The 22,981-nt window shown below is 48.2% G+C and overlaps 2 protein-coding genes across 2 annotated transcripts in view; both read right to left on the minus strand.

Moving 5' to 3' along the window:
• LOC111167541 (melanoma-associated antigen B18-like) overlaps window positions 1-15,445 on the minus strand; it is a 166,224-nt gene extending 150,779 nt beyond the window's left edge. The window contains exons 1-2 of the mRNA XM_089904944.1: window positions 15,117-15,445; window positions 12,975-13,315 (exon numbers count right to left, since the gene is read on the minus strand). Coding sequence (XP_089761070.1) covers window positions 12,975-13,315; window positions 15,117-15,445 — 670 coding nt within the window. The remainder of the gene's footprint in view (window positions 1-12,974; window positions 13,316-15,116) is intronic.
• A 1,258-nt stretch (window positions 15,446-16,703) lies between these two features.
• Window positions 16,704-18,739, minus strand: LOC111167542 (melanoma-associated antigen B4-like). The gene is made up of 2 exons (XM_089904945.1): window positions 18,340-18,739; window positions 16,704-18,249 (listed from the first exon to the last, which is right to left on the minus strand). Exons 1-2 carry the CDS (start codon window positions 18,737-18,739, stop codon window positions 17,228-17,230), a joined length of 1,422 nt encoding a protein of 473 aa, XP_089761071.1. The 3' UTR covers window positions 16,704-17,227.
• Between the last annotated feature and the right edge of the window lie 4,242 nt (window positions 18,740-22,981).

The following is a 22,981-nucleotide window of genomic DNA, read 5'->3' on the forward strand; positions in this document are numbered from 1 at the left end:
AATTGGGTAACAATGGTTGGTGGTCAAGCCTGATGTTAATGAGATTGAATTTATGGGTTTAATACTACCCAGGGTGAATTTTGGGACATAGTGAGTAATCTTAGCTGTGTTTATCATTGGTCTTGAAGAGAGGTGGAAAAAATATGTGTAAGCCAGCACATCTCTGTTTCAGGAAAAATTACACACAGTAGATATCTCAGAGTTATTTGAGGATCAAATGTAAGATTACACATTGTGAAAGTACTTTATAAACCACAAAGCACTAAATAAATTTAATAGATTATTATAGTGGCAAAATAGAGCTAGCAAACATATAACGGAAGAATGGATTGTTCTTTCAACTTCAGTCTCTTGTTGTTTGCTTCTGTAGCTATTGTAGGTTTTGTTTCGTTGTTCCTTTAGAAATGAAAAGAAAAATTATAAAAGCGAGAGTGTACTATAAGTCAAAGAGAAAACTAATAATTTCCCCAAAAAATGTTTTAGTCTTTTCTTGAAGTGACGCTTATTGTGTATAGAATAAGAGGAAGCTAGACAGTGATGGATTTTTTCCTGTTCATAGGGTCAGTTAAGATAGATATTGTAAAATTCTTCCCAGCTGCAATTTAAATTAGGAACGATAACTTTTTGTTATTTTGTAAAAAGCCATTACATTGTGATGAGTTTTCATTTAAAAACTCATAACTTACAAGATTGAACTTTATTTTAAGATGCAATTCTCTTGGTTACAGATTTTAAAAATACAGCTTTTTGATGGGTTAAGTATAAATGAATAAAGAGTTAAAATGATTTTCCCTGGGAATTCATATGACATATATCAAGTAGTAAATTATATTATGGAATGTAAGCTCCTTTTAAAAACTAAATATTAATCAATTTGATAATATATCTACCTTTAACTTAAAATTGAACATACTTTTTTCAGCATTCACAGAGGAGGAAAATAAATGTGTTTGGTATGTCAATTCTAAAGAACTAAAATTGCTGTTAACTTCCATAATCCAAGAGGCTTTAACCATGACGCAGGCTGGAAAAAATATTGGCGCACAAATGCGGTGAAGTGGAGGGAGCTAGAAATTGGTGGAGACGAGGCTAAGGGACCATCCAAGATGGAGGAAAGGACCAAAGATTAAATAGGACTAAAACTCCACTTCCAGGAGTTGGGTGAGGATTAGTTTCAGAACCAGGGACTGAGTCCTTCACTGATACTGGGACAGTAATCTACCTGATGAAATCAAAGACAGAAAGGCGCCTGTTGTCATTATTTCTAATGGTAAAAATTAATAGCAGAACACATCGAGTAAGTACAGGGAGCAACACTAAGCTCAGAAACTTCAGAAATGAAGTTTTGAGTCATCCCACCAGGAAAAGTACTATGACCAGTTGACGTTTTATCTGGAGGTAAAGGGAACATAAAATGTGCAACAGAAGCAGGAACATATAAGTACTGTATACAAGCACATGACTAGTTGTAGAAAAGAAAACTATAGTTATTATACATTCTGTTTATTAATATAAACTCTTTTATCCTCTTTTTCTTTTACTATTTTATATACAAAGTGTGTATTTGGTGATTTACCTTATTAATTGAAATGTTAAGAGATATCATAAAAGGATAGTGACTGAGCTAATAGAGGAGCATCCATCACTCAGAGATAGATAGAGATGTTTATGGGCAGGGTGGCCATATAATTTATTGTCCTAACTGGGAAGATGGTAAATTCAAAGGGCATACTAAAATAACAAAAGATATACATTTTATAATATTTGATTTGTGTTCATGAAGCTAAAATTAGTTCTGTTCAAAAGTTATTGTCCAAAATGATTTCTGAAAAATCATGTATCTACACACTTTGAAACAAACAATCCTTTTATTCATATTCTGAACATAAAACTTAACAGAGATGAAATAATTATACTGGTTACATATCCACATACCTTTGTCAGGTTTTTAACTACAATATATATGTTTCTAACAATGTGTTGGGTTGGCCAAAAGTTCGTTCGGGGTTTTCCGTAAGATGCTATGTAACGAAATTTTGGGCAACTCAATATCAGTTGTATTTCTCTAAAGAATGTATTTTTTCAATGTTGTCTTGCTTTCCATTTTTTAAAAACAGTAACTTGCAACTACCTCAAAAAGTTGCATTTGATGACTAATAAACTTCACTTATTTACTTTTTAACATCTTTATTGGAGTATAATTGCTTTACAAAGGTGTATTAGTTTCTGTTGTATCACAAAGTGAATCAACTCTACATATCCATATATCCCCATATCCCCGCCTTCTTGCATCTCCTTCCCACCCTCCCTATCCCACCCCTGGAGGGGGTCACAAAGCACCGAGCTGATCTCCCTGTGCTATGTGACTGTTTCCCACTAGCTATCTAGTTTACATTTGGTTGTGTATATATGTCCATTGCCACTCCCTCACTTCCTCCCAGCTTACCCTTCCCCCTCCCTGTGTCCTCAAGTGCATTCTCTACATCTGTGTCTTTATTCCTGCCCTGCCCCTAGATTCCTCAGAACCATTTCTTTTTTTTAGATTCCAAATATATGTGTTAGCATATGGTATTTGTTTTTTTCTTTCTGACTTACTTCACTCTGTATGACAGTCTCTAGGTCCATCCGCCTCACTACAAACACCTCAATTTCGTTCCTTTATATGGCCAAGTAATATTCCATTGTATATATGTGCCACATCTTCTTTATCCATTCATCTGTTGATGGACACTTAGGTTGCTTCCATGTCCTGGCTATTGTAAATAGAGCTGCAATGAACATTTTGCTACACGCCTCTTTTTGAATTATGGTTTTCTCAGGGTATATGCCCAGTAGTGGGATTGCTGGGTCTTATGGTAGTTCTATTTTTAGTTTTTTAAGGAACGTCCATCCTGTTCTCCATAGTGGCTGTATCAATTTACATTCCCACCAACAGCGCAAGAGGGTTCCCTTTTCTCCACACCCTCTCCAGCATTTACTGTTTGTAGACTTTTTGATGATGGCCATTCTGACCAGTGTGAGATGATATTGCATTGTAGTTTTGATTTGCATTTCTCTAATGATTAATGATGTTGAGCATTCTTTCATGTGTCTGTTGGCAATCTGTATTAGTTCTTTGGAGAAATGTCTATTTAGGTCTTCTGCCCATGTTTGGATTGGGCTGTTTGTTTTTTTCATATTGAGCTGCATGAGTTGCTTGTATGTTCTGGAGATTAATCTTTGGTCAGTTGCATCATTTGCAAATATTTTCTCCCATTCTGAGGGTTGTCTTTTGGTCTTGTTTATGGTTTCCTTTGCTGTGCAAAAGGTTTTAAGTTTCATTAGGTCCCATTTGTTTATTTCTGTGTTTATGTCCATTTCTCTAGGAGGTGGGTGAAAAAGGATCTTGCTGTGATTTATGTTATAGAGTGTTCTGCCTATGTTTTCCTCTAAGAGTTTGATGGTGTCTGGCCTTACATTTAGGTCTTTAATCCATTTTGAGTTCATTTTTGTGTATGGTGTTAGGGAGTGTTCTAACTTCATTCTTGTACATGTAGCTGTCCAGTTTTCCCAGCACGACTTATTGAAGAGGCTGTCTTTTCTCCACTGTATATTCTTGCCTCCTTTATCAAAGATAAGGTGACCATATGTGCGTGGGTTTATCTCTGGACTTTCTATCCTGTTTCATTGATCTATATTTGTGTTTCTGTGCCAGTACCATACTGTCTTGATCACTGTAGCTTTGTAGTGCAGTCTAAAGTCAGGGAGCCTGATTCCTCCAGCTCCATTTTTCTTTCTCAAGATTGCTTTGGCTATTCTGGGTCTTTTGTGTTTCCATACAAATTGCAAATTTTTTTGATCTAGTTCTGTGAAAAATGCCAGTGGTAGTTTGATAGGGCTTGCATTGAATCTGTAGATTGCTTTGGGTAATAGAGTCATTTTCACAATGTTGATTCTTCTGACCCAAGAACATGGTATATCTCTCCCTCTATTTGTATCATCTTTAATTTCTTTTATCAGTGACTTATAATTTTCTGTATACAGGTCTTTTGTCTACTTAGGTAGGTTTATTCCTAGATATTTTATTCTTTTTGTTGCAGTGGTGAATGGGAGTGTTTTCTTAACGTCACTTTCAGATTTTTCATCATAAGTGCATAGGAATGCAAGAGATTTCTGTGCATTAATTTTGTATCCTGCTACTTTACCAGATTCATTGATTACCTCTAGTAGTTTTCTGGTAGCATCTTTAGGATTCTCTACGTAGAGTATCATGTCATCTGCAAACAGTGATAGCTTTACTTCTTCTTTTCCAATTTGGATTTCTTTTATTTCTTTTTCTTCTCTGATTGCTATGGCTAAAACTTCCAAAACTATGTTGAATAATAGTGGTGCGAGTGGACAACCTTGTCTTGTTCCTGATCTTAGTGGAAATGATTTCAGTTTTGTACCATTGAGGATGATGTTGGCTGTGGGTATGTGATATATGGCCTTTATTATGTTGAGGAAATTTCCATCTATGTCTACTTTCTGGAGGGTTTTTATCATAAATGGGTGTTGAATTTTGTCGAAAGCTTTCTCTGCATCTATTGAGATGATCATCTGGTTTTTCTCCTTCCATTTGTTAATATGGTGTATCATGTTGATTGATTTCCGTCTATTGAAGAATCCTTGCATTCCTGGAATAAACCCCACTGGTTCATGGTGTATGATCCTTTCGATGTGCTGTTGGATTCTGCTTGCTAGGTTTTTTTTTTGAGGATTTTTGCATCTATGTTCATCAGTGATATTGGTCTGTAGTTTTCTTTCTTTGTGACATCCTTGTCTGGTTTTGGTATCAAGGTGATGGTGGCCTTGTAGAATAGATTTGGGAGTGTTCCTCCCTCTGCTGTATTTTGGAAGAGTTTGAGAAGGATAGGTGTTACCTCTTCTCTAAATGTTTGATAGAATTTTCCTATGAAGCCATCTGGTCCTGGGCTTTTGTTTGTTGGAAGATTTTTAATCACAGTTTGAATTTTAGTGCTTGTGATTGGTCTGTTCACATTTTCTATTTCTTCCTGACTCAGTCTTGGCAGGTTGTGCATTTCTAAGAATTTGTCCATTTCTTCCAGGTTATCCATTTTATTGGCATAGAGTTGCTTGTAGTAATCTCTCATGATCGTTTGTATTTCTGCAGTGTCAGTTGTTACTTCTCCTTTTTCATGTCTAATTCTATTGATTTGAGGCTTCTCCCTTTTTTTCTTGATGAGTCCAGCTAATGGTGTATCTGTTTTGTTTATCTTCTCAAAGAACCAGCTTTTGGTTTTATTGATCTTTGCTATCATTTCCTTCATTTCTTTTTCATTTATTTCTCATCTGATTTTTATGATTTCTTTCCTTCTGCTAACTTTGGGGGTTTTTTGTTCTTCTTTCTCTAATTGCTTTAGGTGCAAGGTTAGGTTGTTTTTTCGAGATGTTTCTTGTTTCTTAAGGTGGCTTGTATTGCTATAAAATTCCCTCTTAGAACTGCTTTTGCTGCATCCCATAGGTTTTGGGTCTCCGTGTCTCCATTCTCATTTGTTTCTAGGTATTTTTTTATTTCCTCTTTGATTTCTTCAGTGATCACTTCATTATTAAGAAGTGTATTGTTTAGCCTCCATGTGTTTGTATTTTTGACAGATCTTTTCCTGTAATTGATATCGAGTCTCATAGTGTTGTGGTCAGAAAAGATACTTGATACAATTTCAGTTTTCTTAAATTTACCAAGGTTTGATTTGAGACCCAAGATATGATGTATTCTGCAGAATGTTCCACGAGCACTTGAGAAAAATGTGTATTCTGTTGTTTTTGCATGGCATGTCCTATAAATATCAATTAAGTCCATCTTGTTTAACATATCATTTAAAGCTTGTGTTTCCTTATTTATTTTCATTTTGGATGATCTGTCCATTGGTGAAAGTGGGGTGTTAAAGTCCCCTACTATGAATGTGTTACTGTCGATTTCCCCTTTTATGGCTGTTAGTATTTGCCTTATGTATTGAGTTGCTCCTTTGTTGGGTGCATAAATATTTACAATTGTTATATCTTCTTTTTGGATCGATCCCTTGATCATTATGTAGTGTCCTTCTTTGTCTCCTCTATTAGTCTTTATTTTAAAGTCTGTTTTTCTGATATGAAAATTGCTACTCCAGCTTTCTTTTGGTTTCCATTTGCATGGAATATCTTTTTCCATCCCCTTGCTTTCAGTCTGTTCGTGTCCCTAGCTCTGAAGTGGGTCTCTTGTAGACAGCATCTATATTGGTCTTGTTTTTGTATCGATTCAGCAAATCTGTGTCTTTTGGTGGGAGCATTTAGTCCATTTACATTTAAGGTAATTATAGATATGTATGTTGCTATTCCCATTTTCTTAATTGTTTTGGGTTCGTTATTGTAGGTCTTTTCCTTCTCTGGTCTTTCTTGCTTAGAGAAGTTCCTTTAGCAGTTGTTGTAGAGCTGGTTTGGTGGTGCTGAATTCTCTTAGCTTTTGCTTGTTTGTAAAGGTTTTAATTTCTCCATCAATTCTGAATGAGATCCTTGCTGGGTAGAGTAATCTTGGCTGCAGGTTTTTCTCCTTCATCACTTTAAATATGTCCTGCCAGTCCCTTCTGGCTTGCAGAGTTTCTGCTGAGAGATCAGCTGTTAACCTTATGGGGATTCCCTTGTGTATTTTTTGTTGTTTTTTCCCTTCCTGCTTTTAATATGTTTTCTTTGTATTTAATTTTTGACAGTTTGATTAGTATGTGTCTTGGCATATTTCTCCTTGGATTTATCCTGTATGGGACTCTCTGTGCTTCCTGGACTTGATTAACTATTTCCTTTCCCATATTAGGGAAGGTTTCAGCTATAATCTCTTGAAATATTTTCTCAGTCCGTTTCTTTTTCTCTTCTTCTTCTGGAACCCCTATAATCCGAATGTTGGTGTGTGTAATATTGTCCCAGAAGTCTCTGAGACTGTCCTCAGTTCTTTTCATTCTTTTTTCTTTATTCTGCTCTGCAGTAGTTATTTCCACTATTTTATCTTCCAGGTCACTTATCCGTTCCTCTGCCTCAGTTATTCTGCTATTGATCCCATCTAGAGTACTTTTAATTTCATTTATTGTGTTGTTCATCCTTGCTTGTTTCATCTTTAGTTCTTCTAGGCCCTTGATAAATGTTTCTTATATTTTGTCTGTTCTATTTCCAAGATTTTGGATCATCTTTACTATCATTATTCTGAATTCTTTTTCAGGTAGACTGCCTATTTCCTCTTCATTTGTTAGGTCTGGTGGGTTTTTATCTTGCTCCTTCATCTGCTGTGTGTTTTTCTGTCTTCTCATTTTGCTTATCTTACTGTGTTTGGGGTCTCGTTTTTGCAGACTGCAGGTTCGTAGTTCCCGTTGTTTTTGGTGTCTGTCCCCAGTGGCTAAGGTTGGTTCAGTGGGTTGTGTAGGCTTCCTGGTGGAGGGGACTAGTGCCTGCGTTCTGGTGGATGAGGCTGGATCTTGTCTTTCTGGTGGCAGGTCCACGTCTGGTGGTGTGTTTTGGGGTGTCTGTGGACTTATTATGATTTTGGGCAGCCTCTCTGCTAATGGGTGGGGTTGAGTTCCTGTCTTGCTAGTTGTTTGGTATAGGGTGTCCAGCACTGTAGCTTGCTGGTCATTGAGTGAAGCTGGGTGCTGGTGTTGAGATGGAGATCTCTGCGAGATTTTCACCATTTGATATTATGTGGAGCTGTGAGGTCTCTTGTGGACCAGTGTCCTTAAGTTGGCTCTCCCACCTCAGAGGCACAGCACTGACTCCTGGCTGCAGCACCAAGAGCCTTGGCTCAGAATAAAAGGGAGAAAAAGTAGAAAGAAAGAATTAGTAGAAGTAGAAAGAAAGAAAGTAAGAAAGAAAGAAGGAAAGAAAGAAAGAAATGAGGGAGGGAGGGAGGAAGGAGGGAAGGAAGGAAAGAAAGAAAGAAAGAGAGAGAAGATAAAGTAAAATAAAATAAAGTAAGATAAAATATAAAGTTATTAAAATAAAATTATTAAGAAAAATATTTTAAAAAAGCGGATTGATAGAACCCTAGGACAAATGGTGGAAGCAAAGCTATACAGACAAACTCTCACACAGAAGCATACACATACACACACACAAAAAGAGGAAAAGGCGAAAAAAATCATAAATCTTGCTCTCAAAATCCACCTCCTCAATTTGGGATGATTAGTTATCTAAAGGAGGGAAGGAAGGAAAGAAAGAAAGAAAGAAGATAAAGTATAATAAAATAAAGTTTTTAAAATAAATAATAATTATTAAGAAAAAAAATTTTTAAAAATAATAAAAATCAAACAAAAAAAACCAGACGGATAGAACCCTAGGACAAATGGTGGAAGCAAAGCTATACAGACAAAATCTCACACAGAAGCGTACACATACACACTCACAAAAAGAGGAAAAGGGGAAAAAAATCATAAATCTTGCTCTCAAATTCCACCTCCTTAATTTGGGATGATTCGTTGTCTATTCTTGTAATCCACAGATGCAGGGTACATCAAGTTGATTGTGGAGCTTTAATCCACTGCTTCTGAGGCTGCTGGGAGAGATTTCCCTTTCTCTTCTTTGTTCTCACAGCTCCCAGGGGCTCAGCTTTGGATTTGGCCCCGCCTCTGCATGTAGGTCGCCGGTGGGCGTCTGTTCTTCGCTCACACAGGACGGGGTTAAAGGAGCCGCTGATTTGGGGGCTCTGGCTCACTCAGGCTGGGGGGAGGGAGGGGCACGGAGGGCGGGGCGAGCCTGCGGGGGCAGAGGCCGGCGTGACGTTGCACCAGCCTGAGGCGCGCCGTGCGTTCCCCCTGGGGAAGTTGTCCCTGGATCCCGGGCCTCTGGCAGTGGCGGGCTGCACAGGCTCCCCGGAAGGGGGGTGTGGATAGGACCTGTGCTTGCACACAGGTTTCTTGGTGGCGGCGGCAGCAGCCTTAGCGTCTCATGCCCGTCTCTGGGGTCCGCGCTTTTAGCCGCGGCTTGCGCCCGTTTCTGGAGCTCCTTTAAGCAGCGCTCTTAATCCCCTCTCCTCGCGCACCAGGAAACAAAGAAGGAAGAAAAAATCTCTTGCCTCTTCGGCAGCTCCAGACTTTTCCCCGGACTCCCTCTCGGCTAGCCGTGGTGCGCTAACCCCATGCAGGCTGTGTTGACGCCACCAACCCCAGTCGTCTCCCTGCGCTCCGACCAGAGCCCGAGCCTCTGCTCCCAGCCCCGCCCATCCCGGAGGGTGAGCAGACAAGCCTCTCGGGCTGGTGACTGCCGCTCTGCTGAGTGCCGGTCGGCACCGATCCTCTGCGCTGGAATCTCTCCGCTTTGCCCTCCGCACCCCTGTTGCTGTGGTCTCCTCCGCGGCTCCGAAGCTTCCCCCCTCCGCCACCCGCAGTCTCCGCCCGCGAAGGGGCTTCTAGTGTGTGAAAACATTTCCGCCTTCACAGCTCCCTCCCACTGGTGCAGGTCCCGTCCATATCCTTTTGTCTCTGTTTATTCTTTTTTCTTTTGCCCTACCCAGGTACATGGGGAGTTTCCTGCCTTTTGGAGGTCTGAGGTCTTCTGCCAGTGTTCAGTAGGTGTTCTGTAGGAGTTGTTCCATGTGTAGATGTATTTCTGGTGTATCTGTGGGGAGGAAGGTGATCTCCACGTCTTACTCTTCCCCCATCTTCCCAATTCCTTCTCTCTGCTTACAAAACCTCTTACCCTTCAAAAAGTTACTTCTCATTCATACCTCTCCCTAGCCCCGGGCATCCATCAATCTGCTTTCTGTCTCTATGAATTTGCTTATCCTGGATAATTCATGTAAATGGTGTCATATAATATGTGACCTTTTGTTTCTGACTCCTTTCATTTATCATTTATCAGAATGTCTCCAAGGTTCATCCATGGTCTCTCAGTTATCCGTACTTCATTCCTTTTTATGACTGAATAATATTCCATTGTAAGAATATACCACATTTTGTTTGTCCGTTCATTCAGTGATGGGAATTTTGCGTTGTTTGCATTTTTTGGCTTTTGTGAATAATGCTTCTTTGAATATTTGGGTACAAAGATTTGTTTGAATACAATTTTTAAGTTATTTTGGTTATATACCTAGGAATGGAATTGCTGGGTCATACGGTAATTCTTTGTTTAAATTTGAGGACCTACCAAACTGTTTTCCAAAGAGGCTGAGCCATTTGACATTCTTACCAGCAATGTATGAGGGATCCAATTTCTTCATATCCTCGCAAACACTTGTTATTTTCCATTTTTATAACCAACCTAGTGAAATGGCATCCCACTCTGTCTGTTTTGTATACATTTCCCTAGTGACTAATGATATTGAGCATCTTTTCATGTACTGTTTGGCCACTGGTGTATCCTCTTTGTAGAAATGTCTATTCAGGTCCTCATCTCCAACTTATGAGGGAGGCTTTGGATATTGACCTCCTAGGTAAGCTCACTCATTGGTGTATTTATTCAGAGGCCAGTCTCAACACACCATTAACAGATTCCAGAGTTGGACTTGAGGGCACACTGGGGAAGTCTCAGGAGAAAGGAGCTCTAACGTGGGAAAGTGCTGGAGCTGGACACACGTGCCGGGACCAGGGCAGTGAGCTTTCAGGGAACCCTGGCGCGAGGGGCAGGAGGACTCTAGATAAATGAAGCCCACAGACAATCCCCAAATTACGGTTTATTCTTGTGTTAACCTTCCTTCATCAGGACTGTTTATAGTCCTTTGGCTACAGGGTTTTTTGTCTGCTTGCTTGCTTTTTATTTTTTAAATTGCCTGAAATACAGTTTGAAGTAGTGAGGAGACAAGTGAATTAAAGGATACTAGGTCTGCCTCCGGCCGGGAAGAGTGGAACAGTGTGGCCTCTGGACGAGTTCAGACCAAGGGTCTAGTCCCAGCTCTGTCACAAGTCTTGTGAACTTGAGAAAATTGCAAGTTCATCATGTGCAAAGTGAGTCTGATAAGCCCTACCTTGTAGAGCTGTTGTAATATACGTGGTGTTTGTAAAGCACTTGCAACGATGGTCTTTCAAGAATGGCATCTATTACTGCGATAACTGTGACCCCAGACCGTAATACCAACTCTTTGGGATTTTTTTCTTTAATCTCATGAGATGTCAGAAAATACGATACGCAGCACCTTTGGAACGAACAAAACTGCTTAGACAGTAAAACTATGTAAATCTTCCCCATTTGTAAATATGTCATTTGAGTGTAGAGGAATCTCTCCCAGCTGGATGCTACTCAGAGGTTCTAGAATTTGCGTCAAGGACCAACAGCTTCCCTCCCAGGTGCCTTTTCATCCAAACCACCCCTATTTTCATTATAATTTCACCACCACCAAAAACTGTAGCCTTCATTTGGAGTTCCCCAGATTACACTTAAGTAGTAGAACATCCCTTTAATGGAGTGGCCTCTGGCCCTTTGACCCCAGTGCAAAGAGTGCTATCACAGTGGCTTCTTGACATCTCACTTCCAGGAAGTATCATCCTTGTTTCTCAGAAACTCCCTGGAGGCGATGGGACTAAAACACCTAGTTTGTGCACTGTGTTCACCTGCACTGGGACAGGAACACGGAAGCCATTTTATTCCTGCCCCGGGTGGAGATTCTCTCTGTTTTACCCACAGTCCCAAAGTAAAAATTCAGGGTAAGCTTCCATTCCAGTCTTGAGTCTGTCAACTCTGAGGCCCACCATCTAAGGGTCCCACCCTCCCCCACCACAATTCACTCGGCCTCATTTAGCCCACCATCCCGCCTAACTTAAAATCACCTCCTCAAGGGAACTGCAGTGTCCCAAAGCTCCAGACTTCCTTGCTTCAGAGCATTTGCACTTGACTGCTGTCATCTGGAACCTCCTCTCTTTCTCACCCCTTGTTTTAACTTGCCATTTATTTAGGTCTCAGAGTGTGTCTCACCATCTTCTTGATATGGCAGCAGCTCCTAGGCTCTAAAGTTCTCTGGACAGTGACTCAGTCTTCTTTTTATTACCATCCCCAGTTCTGCCACGGAGCCTTCCAAAGAGTAGATGCTCAATTAATGGTTGGGAATAAGAGTGGCAACGATAAGGATGTCTACTTTATTATTGTTTAATTTCTCTCACAATCTTGAATAATCTAAGAAAACATCTTTCAGTTTTACAAAAAGAAGCACTAAAAGAATAAAACAAACCAAAAATGTACCACCATGTACGCTTTTTCTTTTCTTTTTTTACTTGACCGACATGATTTTACTGCCGAGTCTATTCACAGTTCCATGGAAATCCCTCTTCCATTGCTGTGTTTTCTTGTTCTAGGTCATAAAAAAAAAATGGAAGGTTTCTAAATTGGTTTTATGAAATATCAAAACTTTAACTTGTACCTGATAAAAGTAATGAATATGCGATCCATACTGTCACCAGCAGAATGGCGATTTCCTGGACTCTTGCCCTCCCAAAGAGGAAGAATTCAGTCGAGAGGCGAAGAGCAGTTTTAAGTAGCAAGAGTTCAGTTAAGCAGAGCAAAGGTACGCTCCCAAGAAAACAGGAGAGCGGGCTGTCTGGAAACCAGAAGCAGCCCCAAAATGGGGTAGGGCTGTGTTTTGTAGAGTGGTGGTCCCTCCCTGTGTCCTGTGTTATTTGACTGACAAATCGATTGACAGCTTTAGGCTATATAACTTTCCTGCTAGTATGCAGGCACTTACCCATAAGCACCCAAGCAGAACCCATGGGGTGGGGCCGGGAAGCAAAAGCCGCAATGCTAAGTTATTTCAAATGAGGCGTAATGAACCCTGGGTTACCTTGAGTCACCTTGTAGGTCTTGGTGCGCCTGCGTCAACCTGTGCTGGCGGTTTTGTCTTGCTTGGTCCTGGTATGGCTGGAAACCTAGCAGTGGTCCTTGACCACGAGAGGCAGGATCTCTGGGCATGCTGCAACCACCAGTGTCCAGGTAGGTGAGGGAAAGGCGAACCGTCCAGGATGGGGCAGGCCCGCTCATGAGTGACTCGCTCTCCTCACCTTGGCTCTGGGCACCCTCTTCAGATCCTGGGCATGAAACCCCTGCATCACGAGAGCTCGTGGCTGGGGCTCCCTGAGGCTTCTGGTGAGTGCCAGCAGCAGGGGAGCTCGGGGGAGTACCCCGAGAAACAGAAGCGGGGGAGGAGGGCGACTCTTGTATCTCTTTTGCCGCCGCCACCGCCACCTCAGTGGCCTGGGCACCCTTGAGACTCTGAGTCTCCCCCCGGGCCTGGTGGCGTTTCTCGCGGGCACGGCGCTTGCTCTTCCGGCCCCGAGGCATGATGACACAGGTCAGGGCCAGCAGGCGGGAGTGTGCGCAGGAAGGCAGGCAACGAGGGCACCTGGGGGAGGGACAAGGAGATGCCGTGAGCACCTTCAGCGGGGAGATTCCTCCCTGGCTTTAACCAAGGCCACTTCTGCGGGGTCCTTGAGGGCACTGCTCGAGGACCCACAGGGCTCCTGTTCTCCTGCTCAGCCTGTCCCCTGAGACCCCTGTGGCGGACGGTAGAGTGAGCCTTGGGCTACAGGCTGCCAGCCTACCTGAGTGTCACTGGGGTGACAGAAGGGGCTGCCAGTGGGACCTTCCGTGTTCTAGGGCGGGGAGTCTGCTCAGTTCATCTTCAGGATCTTTAGGTGGACGGCAGCCAGGGCCTGGGCTTCCTCCCCTCTGTTGCTCTGCAGTTGACACCTGAGTGGTCCCGGGAACCCATGAGGAGGAAGTGAGGGGTGGCCCATCTCACCGGCCTGACAGGGGGAACACAGTGCTGACAGCTCTGTGGAGTCCTTTCTATCCTGGGATCACTGGGTCCTCAGTCCCTATTCAGTGCTCTCAGCTGGCTTCACGTAGGGCCTGGGACCCACCCTTCTGCCCTCTGATGGCTTTACCTTCAGGCTAAGGGTCTCACCTCCCTTAGACCTGATGTAAAGGAGCCTCGGCCCGACTGCCCTGTCCTGAGCCTTCAAGTGCTGAAAGCAGGGGCAAGGCTAGACTCTTTGTCGTCCCCACAGCTCAGCGGGTGGGGCATGTTCCCCTTAGTCGTCACTCAGAGTTCTCAGTTTGACTCCTGGGAAGGCCTGTGGCTCCTGTCTCTTTACCTGAGGACTTGTGCTCATAGAAAGGCCCACCGCTCTCTGAGAGCCAACAGAAGAAAGTGAGGGTCGCCTGATGTCCCACGTCTACCTGTGGTCTCTGAAGGCAGGAAGCTGGGGCCGGCAGATCCAGGCCTTATTATGCTTGGCCGCGCCGGTCCTCACTCAGGCCCTTCCTCAGTTTGACTCCTGGGAAGACCTATAATTTCTCCCCCTCTTCACCTATTACTGTCCCCACTTCTCTGTCACCCTGGGAGGAGTTAAGGGTTGCCTCTGCTCGGCCTGACATCTCTCCAGGCGTCTCCCAGGACTGACAGCAGGGGAGAGATGATGTGCTGCCCCCATTGTTATGGTTTTCATGCTCCACTCCAGCCTTAGGTCCTCACCCCAACTCCTAGCACAACCTGGAAATGTCCCCTGTGCTGAGTCAGCCAGCCTCGGAGCAAAGTCCTCACCACCCTGAGTCCCCAGAAGTAGAAGTCAGAGTAGGCCACATGCAGCCACAGCTATTTCTGAGGCGCTTCTGAGGACTAACACAGAGGGCAAGATTCCCCGGGCTCCGCTCTTCTGGGGTTTGTGACCTCAATAGTCCTCACTCTGTCAGGATCTGGGACTCTTCCCTCTACTGAGTCCTCCAGAGCCGGAGGCAACTGGGTGACACATCGAACTACCCCTGCCTGGGGCTTCCCCCGGCCGAAAGGGTGGTGGGGCTATGTGTTTGTTCCTGTTTCTTTTCGGTTGGGCGTTCCCGTTGGTCCTCACTCAGAGTCCTTACGCTGGATCTTCCCATGACCTAGAGAGGCCTGTGCTCTCATACTACAGCCTTTACTTCCCTGAGACCACCTAGGAGGATGTGAGGGTTGCCTCACGTGGGCATGACTGCCTGTGGTCACTCATGGCCGACAGTAAGGGAGGGATTCTGTGGCATCCCTGCTTTTATGATTTGGGTGGTTCCCTCAGTTCTCATGGTCCTCTGCTCGACTCTTGGCATGACTTGGAATTCCTCCCTGTGCTCCCCTGAGGCTGGCCCCTGAGACCAAGTGCCTCATCTACCTGAGACGCTCTAAAAGGAAAGGCGTGGGGCGCATCATGCCAACATTCCTGGATTTGCCAAGGGGAGGTATCCAGTGGCAGGGCTCTGCTCTAGGTGGAGTCCCTTTATCCTCATTTAGAGTCACTAGATTTCCAGTCTCTACTGAGTGAGGCTGTTCCCCATAGACCAAGGCCCTCGCCTCCCCGAGACCACCCCCAGCGGAAAGAGGGGGCAGGTCAGCCAGAAAGCTTTGTCCTGGGCCTCCTGGGGCTGACCTCAGGAGCGGGACCCTGCATTCTCCTCTGTTCTGGAGTGAGTGGTCCTCTTGCTCCTCCTTCAGGGTCCTCATCGTGATGCCTGACCAGACCCAGGACTCCACCCTCCACTCCCCTGAAGCTGTGCTCCTCAGAACAAAGGCATTACCTTCTTGGGAATTCTGAATTGGAAGTCAGGATGAACCAGATCTGTCCAAAGCTGTTGGGGTCTTCTGAGGAGCAGGACTTTACAAGGCCCCACTCTTCTGGAGTCAGTGGCCCCTCAGTCCTAACTCAGGTTTCTTACCTTGACTTCAGGTAGCATATGGGACTCCACCCTCCCTACTGTCTGTCTGCCAGCCTCAGGCCAAGGCTTTCACCTTCCTGAGACACCAGAAGGGGAGATAAGAGACCTATTCCCCGGCTACCCCTGCCGGGGGCCTCTGTGTGGTCCCCTTTGTTATGGGGAGTCCACTCATCGGCACCCAGTGTCCTCACCCTGAAGCAAATTAAGGCCTGTTAGGATCTCCTGCTTGGGCAGAATTGGAGATGCTGCCACAAGACCAAGGAACTCACCTCCCTGAGAACCTCTCCACCCTTGCCCCGGAGGAAAAGAAGGGGTGCCTTCAGACAGACAGCTCTGCGCATGGCCACACAAGGGAGAAAGCAGGGTAGACTTTGTGGGGCCCCCTTCTGTTCTAAGGTCCTCGCCTTGAGTAACTATCAGAGGCTGGGTCTCCTCCCTCCACTGACCTGAGGACACAGCTCTTAAACCAAGGCTTTTATGTCCCTGAGAAACTTGAAGAGTAAGTGAGGAGATGCTGATCTTTTCAGGGTATCTGACATTGCATATGTGGAAGACCCCATTGTCACCGAAAATTTTTCTTTTTATTCATACCATTCACTTATTCAGCGTTACTGTTACTGTATTCCAAAACAGTGCTTTGGGAACAGGGCCCCTTTTATCCCATGAGATACATTTTGGAGTGGTGAGAAGAAAAATGAATTAAAAGACGTAAGGTCTGGCTTAGGCTGGGAGGAGTGGAAGAGTGTAGGCTCTAGACTATTCCAGCCCAGGGGACTAGACCCAGCAAGGTCACTTAATTAGTCTTGTGAACTTGAGACATTTGCAAGTTATTCACCTGTAAAGGGAGTCTGCTAAATCCTATCCTGCGTGAATGTTGGAATGTTACGTACTACATGTAAAGCAGTGGCATACTCATTAAGAAATATTGGGTTTTTGATGAATGGCAGTTATGATATTATTATGAACCCCCAAAATACCACCCTCCCATCAGAGTTTATTTTTAATCCAGTAGGTAGCAGAGAATATGCAGTGCAGTATGACAAAACAAACAAATACTCACAAATGAGCTAAATCAAAGTATCTTTTATTTCTACCAAAAGAAAGTTTAAACGAAGTAAGGCAAACCACGAGTTAAATGGCTTTTACTCTCTGTTTTCTCCATTTTTTGTTTCTAAATATTTTCTGTGGTCGCCTTTCACATTTCCATGAAAATCTCTATTGCAGTGCCATGTTTTCTATTTCTGGATCATACAGAAAATATAGATGGTTCGTGAATTCCTTTTACATATACCAAAACTGTAACTTTAGAACTCTTTAAACAGCAGTAAATATGCAAGCAATGTCATTCACGAATTCATATTCTTAAGAAAACACACTATCTATTACAAGAAAAAAACATTGGAAAAAAGCTAAATCAATCAATCAATAATATATAGAAGTTACTAGTTTAAAACAGGAAGATAAATAAGATCTATACTTTGTTCCCTCCACCCCTACTACTCTGCACTATTTAGCAGCCTGACTGCTCTCTTCCAAAAGAAAGTGAGCAAACTGCCCGCGGCCTCCCTCCTTACATGTGGGAGGAGCTGCGGGCCTGGGCCCTGGAAGGGGCTCTGCCCTCAGCAACAGCTGCAGCCCTGGTCGCGCCTCTCACTGCTGCTCTCTCTTCCTCATCTTGCAGAGCCTCCTCGTAGAGATCTGGGAAGGCACTGGGGACGGTACCAGTGGACTTGGCCACAAACTCCAGCACTTTCATCTTGCTGGTTTCAGCGTGGGCTCTCGGGCCCCACAGGAACTCATAGCGCGGAGGATCGCTGTTGGGCACCTGGCGGTACGTCAGGTACTTCTGCTGCACGAAATATTTGCTGATGAGCCTCCTGGGCTCCCCAAAGATGCAGTGACTCCTCCCAGCATACAAACCCAAGTCATTGAGGAATTCCCAGATCTCCTCCTCGGTGGCACGGTTGCCCTTCGTGAAGATCTCGCCCAGGAGAATCATCAGGAGACCGGACGTGGGCAGCCCCGACTCATCACTCAGACTTCCCTCGCTGGGGAGGGCCAGCTTGCTGATGAAGGCGTAGGAGTGATTGCTGGGGTCGACTTCCTTCAGCTCGAGGCCAAAGACCACCTCCATGATCTCAGAGGCTCTGCTGAGGATCTCAGGGAAGTCTTGCTCGTACTTCTTGTTGACAGTCTTCAGCAGTGCTGCCTGTGGGATGGGCTCCGTCATCTTGTACTTCTCCAGCATGAACAGCACCAACGTCGCGGCCTCCCTGTTCAGAGGATCTCTGCATATGCTGTGAGTGCAAGGTGCTGCCTGGGAGGGACTTTCACTTTTCTCATCTTGGCTCTGGGCACCCTCTTCAGATCCTGGGCATGAAACCCCTGCATCACGAGAGCTAGTGGCCGGGGTTCCCTGAGGCTCCTGGCGAGTGCCAGCAGCAGAGGAGCTGGGGGGAGTACCCCAAGAAACAGAAGCTGGGGAGGAGGGCGACTCTTGTATCTCTTCTGCCGGCGCCGCTGCTGGCGCCGCTGCTGCTGCCGCCGCCTTCGCCGCCTTCGCCGCCGCCGCCGCCGCCGCCGCCGCCGCCGCTACCGCAGCCGCCGCCGCCGCCGCCGCCTCCGCCGCCGCCGTCTCCGCCGCCGCCGCCGCCTCCTCCGCCGCCTCAGTGGCCTGGGCACCCTTGAGACTCTGAGTCTCCCGCCGGGCCCGGTGGCGTTTCCTGCGGGCACGGCGCTTTCTCTTCCGGCCTCGACGCATGATGACAAAGGTCAGGGCCAGCAGGCAGGAGTGTGCGCAGGAAGGCATGAAGGAGGGCACCTGGGGGAAGGACAAGGAGATGCTGTGAGCACCCTCAGCGGGGAGATTCCTCCCTGGCTTTAACCAAGGCCGCCTCTGCAGGGTCCTTGAGGGCACTGCTCGAGGACCCACAGGGCTCCTGTTCTCCTGCTCAGCCTGTCCCCTGAGACCCCTGTGGAGGACTGTAGAGTGAGCCTTGGGGCACAGCCAGCCAGCCCTGCCTGGGCGGTACTGGGGTGACAGTGGAGGCTGGCAGGGGAGGTAGGTCCCCACGGTTCCCATTCAGAGTCGGGATGATAGTTGTTGGCAAGACTACCCCCCCACCCCCTCCCCTCTGCTGCTCTGAAGTTGACACCACCATCTTCCATGACACCCAGGAGGAGGAAAGGAGGGAGCGTTCAGCCCACCACCGAAGGGTCCTGGGACCCTCCCTTCTGCTGCCTGGTGGCTGCCCCTTCAGAACAAAGCTCTACCCTCCCTCGGACCTGGCAGGGGAAATTACGGGCAGTCTCAGCCTCACAGGCCTTTCTTGGGAGTCTAAGGGTTGACAGGAGGGGAACGGGCCATATTCTCTCTTGTCCCTTCTCTTCGGGGTGGGTGACTCCCTTAGTCCTCACTCGGGGTCCTCCCTGGACGGCCGGTGCAGCCTGGAGCTCCTCTTGCCCCGAGGGCCATCTGCTCGCACCAGTGCCGGCACCTCCTTGAGTCTCATTCGGAGGCAGTGAGGGTGACCACGCGGCCGCACGTGGCAGAGTTTTACCAAGCCTGCAGCGTGCGGCAGACAGGTCGAGGCCCTGTGGCTGGCGGCCCCACTGGCCCTCAGGGGCTTGGGCTGACTCTTGGGAGTGCTTAGGGACGCGTCTTCTGCTGGCCTGCACCTCCTCTCTCAGACAGCAGCCCTCCCTTCTCCGTGTGTGGCCAGAAGGAAGCGGCTGACAACAGGGGAGGGCTTCTGAGGTGCCCTTGCGACGGGGAGGATGGTCCTCGCCCTGACTCCTCCCGTGCCCTGGAAATCCTCCCTCTGCTGACCTGCGGCCAGCCCCTCAGAACAAGGCCCCCTCCTCCCTGGGTCTCCCACGTCTGTCCGTCCGTCCGCGTTCGCACTGAGGGAGCCCCTCAGTCTTTAGACCTGCCCGGAGGCTCCCAGGCCGACATCAGGGGCGGGGTCCGCGTGGCCGCCATTCTGGGGTGTGGAGCCCCGTGGTCCCCACGAGGCTCCCGTCCTTCACTCCACAGGGCCTGGGGCGCTCCCTCTACTGAGCTGAGCCAGGGTCCACCAGCCTCAGAGCGAGGCCTTCCTTGCCCGAGACCCCACTGGGTAAGCGGATGGACTTTGGGCCTAACAGCCAGGCCCGAGCCTCTGGGGCCGAGAGCAGGGGCGGGGTGGGCGGGGCCTGTGTGGCCGCCTCTATTCGGAGGGAATGGGGATTGGGGGTGTCGGGAGCGTGTCCCCGCACTTCTAACTGGGGCCGCCTCACACCTTGACACCTGACGAGACGTGGCACTCCTCCCGCGGCTCACCCTCGCCGGACGTTAGCTCTCAAAAATGGCCTCGCCCCCACAACATGGTTAGGTGGAAGTCACTTCCGGTCATGCGCATGGGCTCCAGGAAGACAGCAGGGATGGGACGGGGGGGTGGGGGTGGGGGTGGAGGGGTGGTTCTGGGGGAGCTTCCCGCAGGCCTGGCACGAGGGCCTTCCATTGACTCTTGGCGGGTCCTGGGACGTTTCCCTCTGCTGAGCTGAGTCAGCAGGCGTCACACCTTGGCTCTCATTTCTGTCGGCGCCCTCAGCCGGAAGTATCTGGGGCCCTGAGCCTCACAGCCATGCCTGGGTCCCCCCGAGACTGACAGTGAGGGCTCTTTGGGGCCCCCTCTTCTGTGGCGGATGCTGCTCTCAATCCTCTCTCAGTGTCTTCTCTTGACTCCCTGTAGGTGCTGGGCTACCTCCCGTCTGCTGACCTGAGGCCAAGGCCTCACATCAAAGACATCAACTCCCTGAGACTGCTGGTGTGAAGACTGCTGGTCTCACTCAGTTGTTGCCAAGACTCCCCCACCCCCCCCACCCCATCCCCTCTGCTGCTCTGAAGTTGACACCACCATCTTCCATGACACCCAGGAGGAGGAAAGGAGGGAGCGTTCAGCCCACCACCGAAGGGTCCTGGGACCCTCCCTTCTGCTGCCTGGTGGCTGCCCCTTCAGAACAAAGCTCTACCCTCCCTCGGACCTGGCAGAGGAAATTACGGGCAGTCTCAGCCTGACAGTCCTTTCTTGGGAGTTTAAGGGTTGACAGGAGGGAACGGGCCATATTCTCTCTTGCCCCTTCTCTTCGGGGTGGGTGACTCCCTTAGTCCTCACTCGGGGTCCTCCCTGGACGGCCGGTGCAGCCTGGAGCTCCTCTTGCCCCGAGGGCCATCTGCTCGCACCAGCGCTGGCACCTCCTTGAGTCTCATTCGGAGGCAGTGAGGGTGACCACACGGCCGCATGTGGCAGAGTTTTACCAAGCCTGCAGCGTGCGGCAGACAGGTCGAGGCCCTGTGGCTGGCGGCCCTACTGGCCCTCACTCAAGGGCTTGGGCTGACTCTTGGGAGTGCTTAGGGACGCGCCTTCTGCTGGCCTGCACCTCCCCTCTCAGACAGCAGCCCTCCCTCCCTCCGTGTGTGGCCAGAAGGAAGCGGCTGACAACAGGGGAGGGGTTCTGAGGTGCCCTTGCGACGGGGAGGACGGTCCTCGCCCTGACTCCTCCCGTGCCCTGGAAATCCTCCCTCTGCTGACCTGCGGCCAGCCCCTCAGAACAAGGCCCCCTCCTCCCTGGGTCTCCCGCGTCTGTCCGTCCGCCCGTCCGCGTTCGCACTGAGGGAGCCCCTCAGTCTTTAGACCTGCCCGGAGGCTCCCAGGCCGACGTCAGGGGCGGGGTCCGCATGGCCGCCATTCTGGGGTGGAGCCCCTCGGTCCCCACGAGGGTCCCGTCTTTCACTCCACAGGGCCTGGGGCGCTCCCTCTACTGAGCTGAGCCAGGGTCCACCAGCCTCAGAGCGAGGCCTTCCTTGCCCGAGACCCCGCTGGGGAAGCGGATGGACTTTGGGCCTAACAGCCAGGCCCGAGCCTCTGGGACCGAGAGCAGGGGCGGGGTGGGCGGGGCCTGTGTGGCCACCTCTTTTTGGAGGGAATGGGGATTGGGGTGTCGGGAGCATGTCCCCGCACTTCTAACTGGGGCCGCCTCACACCTTGACACCTGACGAGACGTGGCACTCTTCCCGCAGCTCACCCTCGCTGGACGGCAGCTCTCTAAAATGGCGCGCCCTCACAGCGCGATTAGGAGGACGTCACATCCGGTCATGCGCATCTGGGGTCCAGGAGGACAGCAGGGGCGGGGCCGGGCCAGGGCGGGGGCGGGGCCGGGGCAGGGCGGAACAGGTCGGGACGGGGGATGGGGGGTGTTCCTGGGGGAGCTTCCCGCAGGCCTGGCACGAGGGCCTTCCATTGACTCTTGGCGGGTCCTGGGACATTTCCCTCTGCTGAGCTGAGTCAGCAGGCGTCACACCTTGGCTCTCATTTCTGTCGGCGCCCTCAGCCGGAAGTATCTGGGGCCCTGAGCCTCACAGCCATGCCTGGGTCCCCCGAGACTGACAGTGAGGGCTCTTTGGGGCCCCCTCTTCTATGGCGGATGCTGCTCTCAATCCTCTCTCAGTGTCTTCTCTTGACTCCCTGTAGGTGCTGGGCTACCTCCCGTCTGCTGACCTGAGGCCAAGGCCTCACATCAAAGACATCAACTCCCTGAGACGGCTGGTGTGAAGTGCAGGCACGTCTCATCTGGACACTTCTGCCTGGAGCCTCCCAGAGATGGCTGCTGCAGGTAAGGTGAGCTGAGGGGAAAGGAGGCGAGACTCTCTTCTGTGGTTTGGAGCCCGTCAGGTCTCACTCAAGGTCCTCACGTTGACTGCTGGCAGGGCCTGCGATTCCTCCTTCTCTGGTATGAATCCATCCCTGTCCCCAGCCATGCCCCACAGAATCCCAGAGGAGTTAGTGAAGGGGTGCCTTAGCCTGACACTTCTCACTGTGGTCTCTGTTTGTTGACATCAGGGGCATTGCCCAAAAGTTCAGAAATGAATTTCTGTCCTTTTGTACAACTACTGTGTTACTTGCTTTTCTCTTGTAGTCCGTGTGCGATAGTCTATTAAGATGATCACTTAAAAAGGCCAGTTGTCATGCACTAAGAAAGTTTCAGATGGTTATTTCACAGCCTGTGGACCATACTGCCACATCCAGCCCAATCTTTGGTGTCCCGTGCTCCTGGCATGCGGGCTCTGAAATGCTGCCTCAGATTCCTTCAGTGAAGCAGTAGAGATTCATGGTCCCAGAGCACAGTGGAAGAATCAAGGGCTCAACGTTATAGGCTTTTCTCTAATCAATCCTGTCATCTGCCTCTCTTGCAGGCTACAGACCTGTCTCGAATTCAGGGCATCCCCCTACCTGCCCACACTCAGGTTCTAGTTCAGTGGAGACTTATTGTCCCTCAGGGATTA

This window comes from Delphinapterus leucas, chromosome X (assembly GCF_059928025.1).
Source record: "Delphinapterus leucas isolate spDelLeu-1000000601 "Yukka" chromosome X, BTC_Dleu_Yukka2, whole genome shotgun sequence".
Classification (NCBI taxonomy): domain Eukaryota; kingdom Metazoa; phylum Chordata; class Mammalia; order Artiodactyla; family Monodontidae; genus Delphinapterus; species Delphinapterus leucas.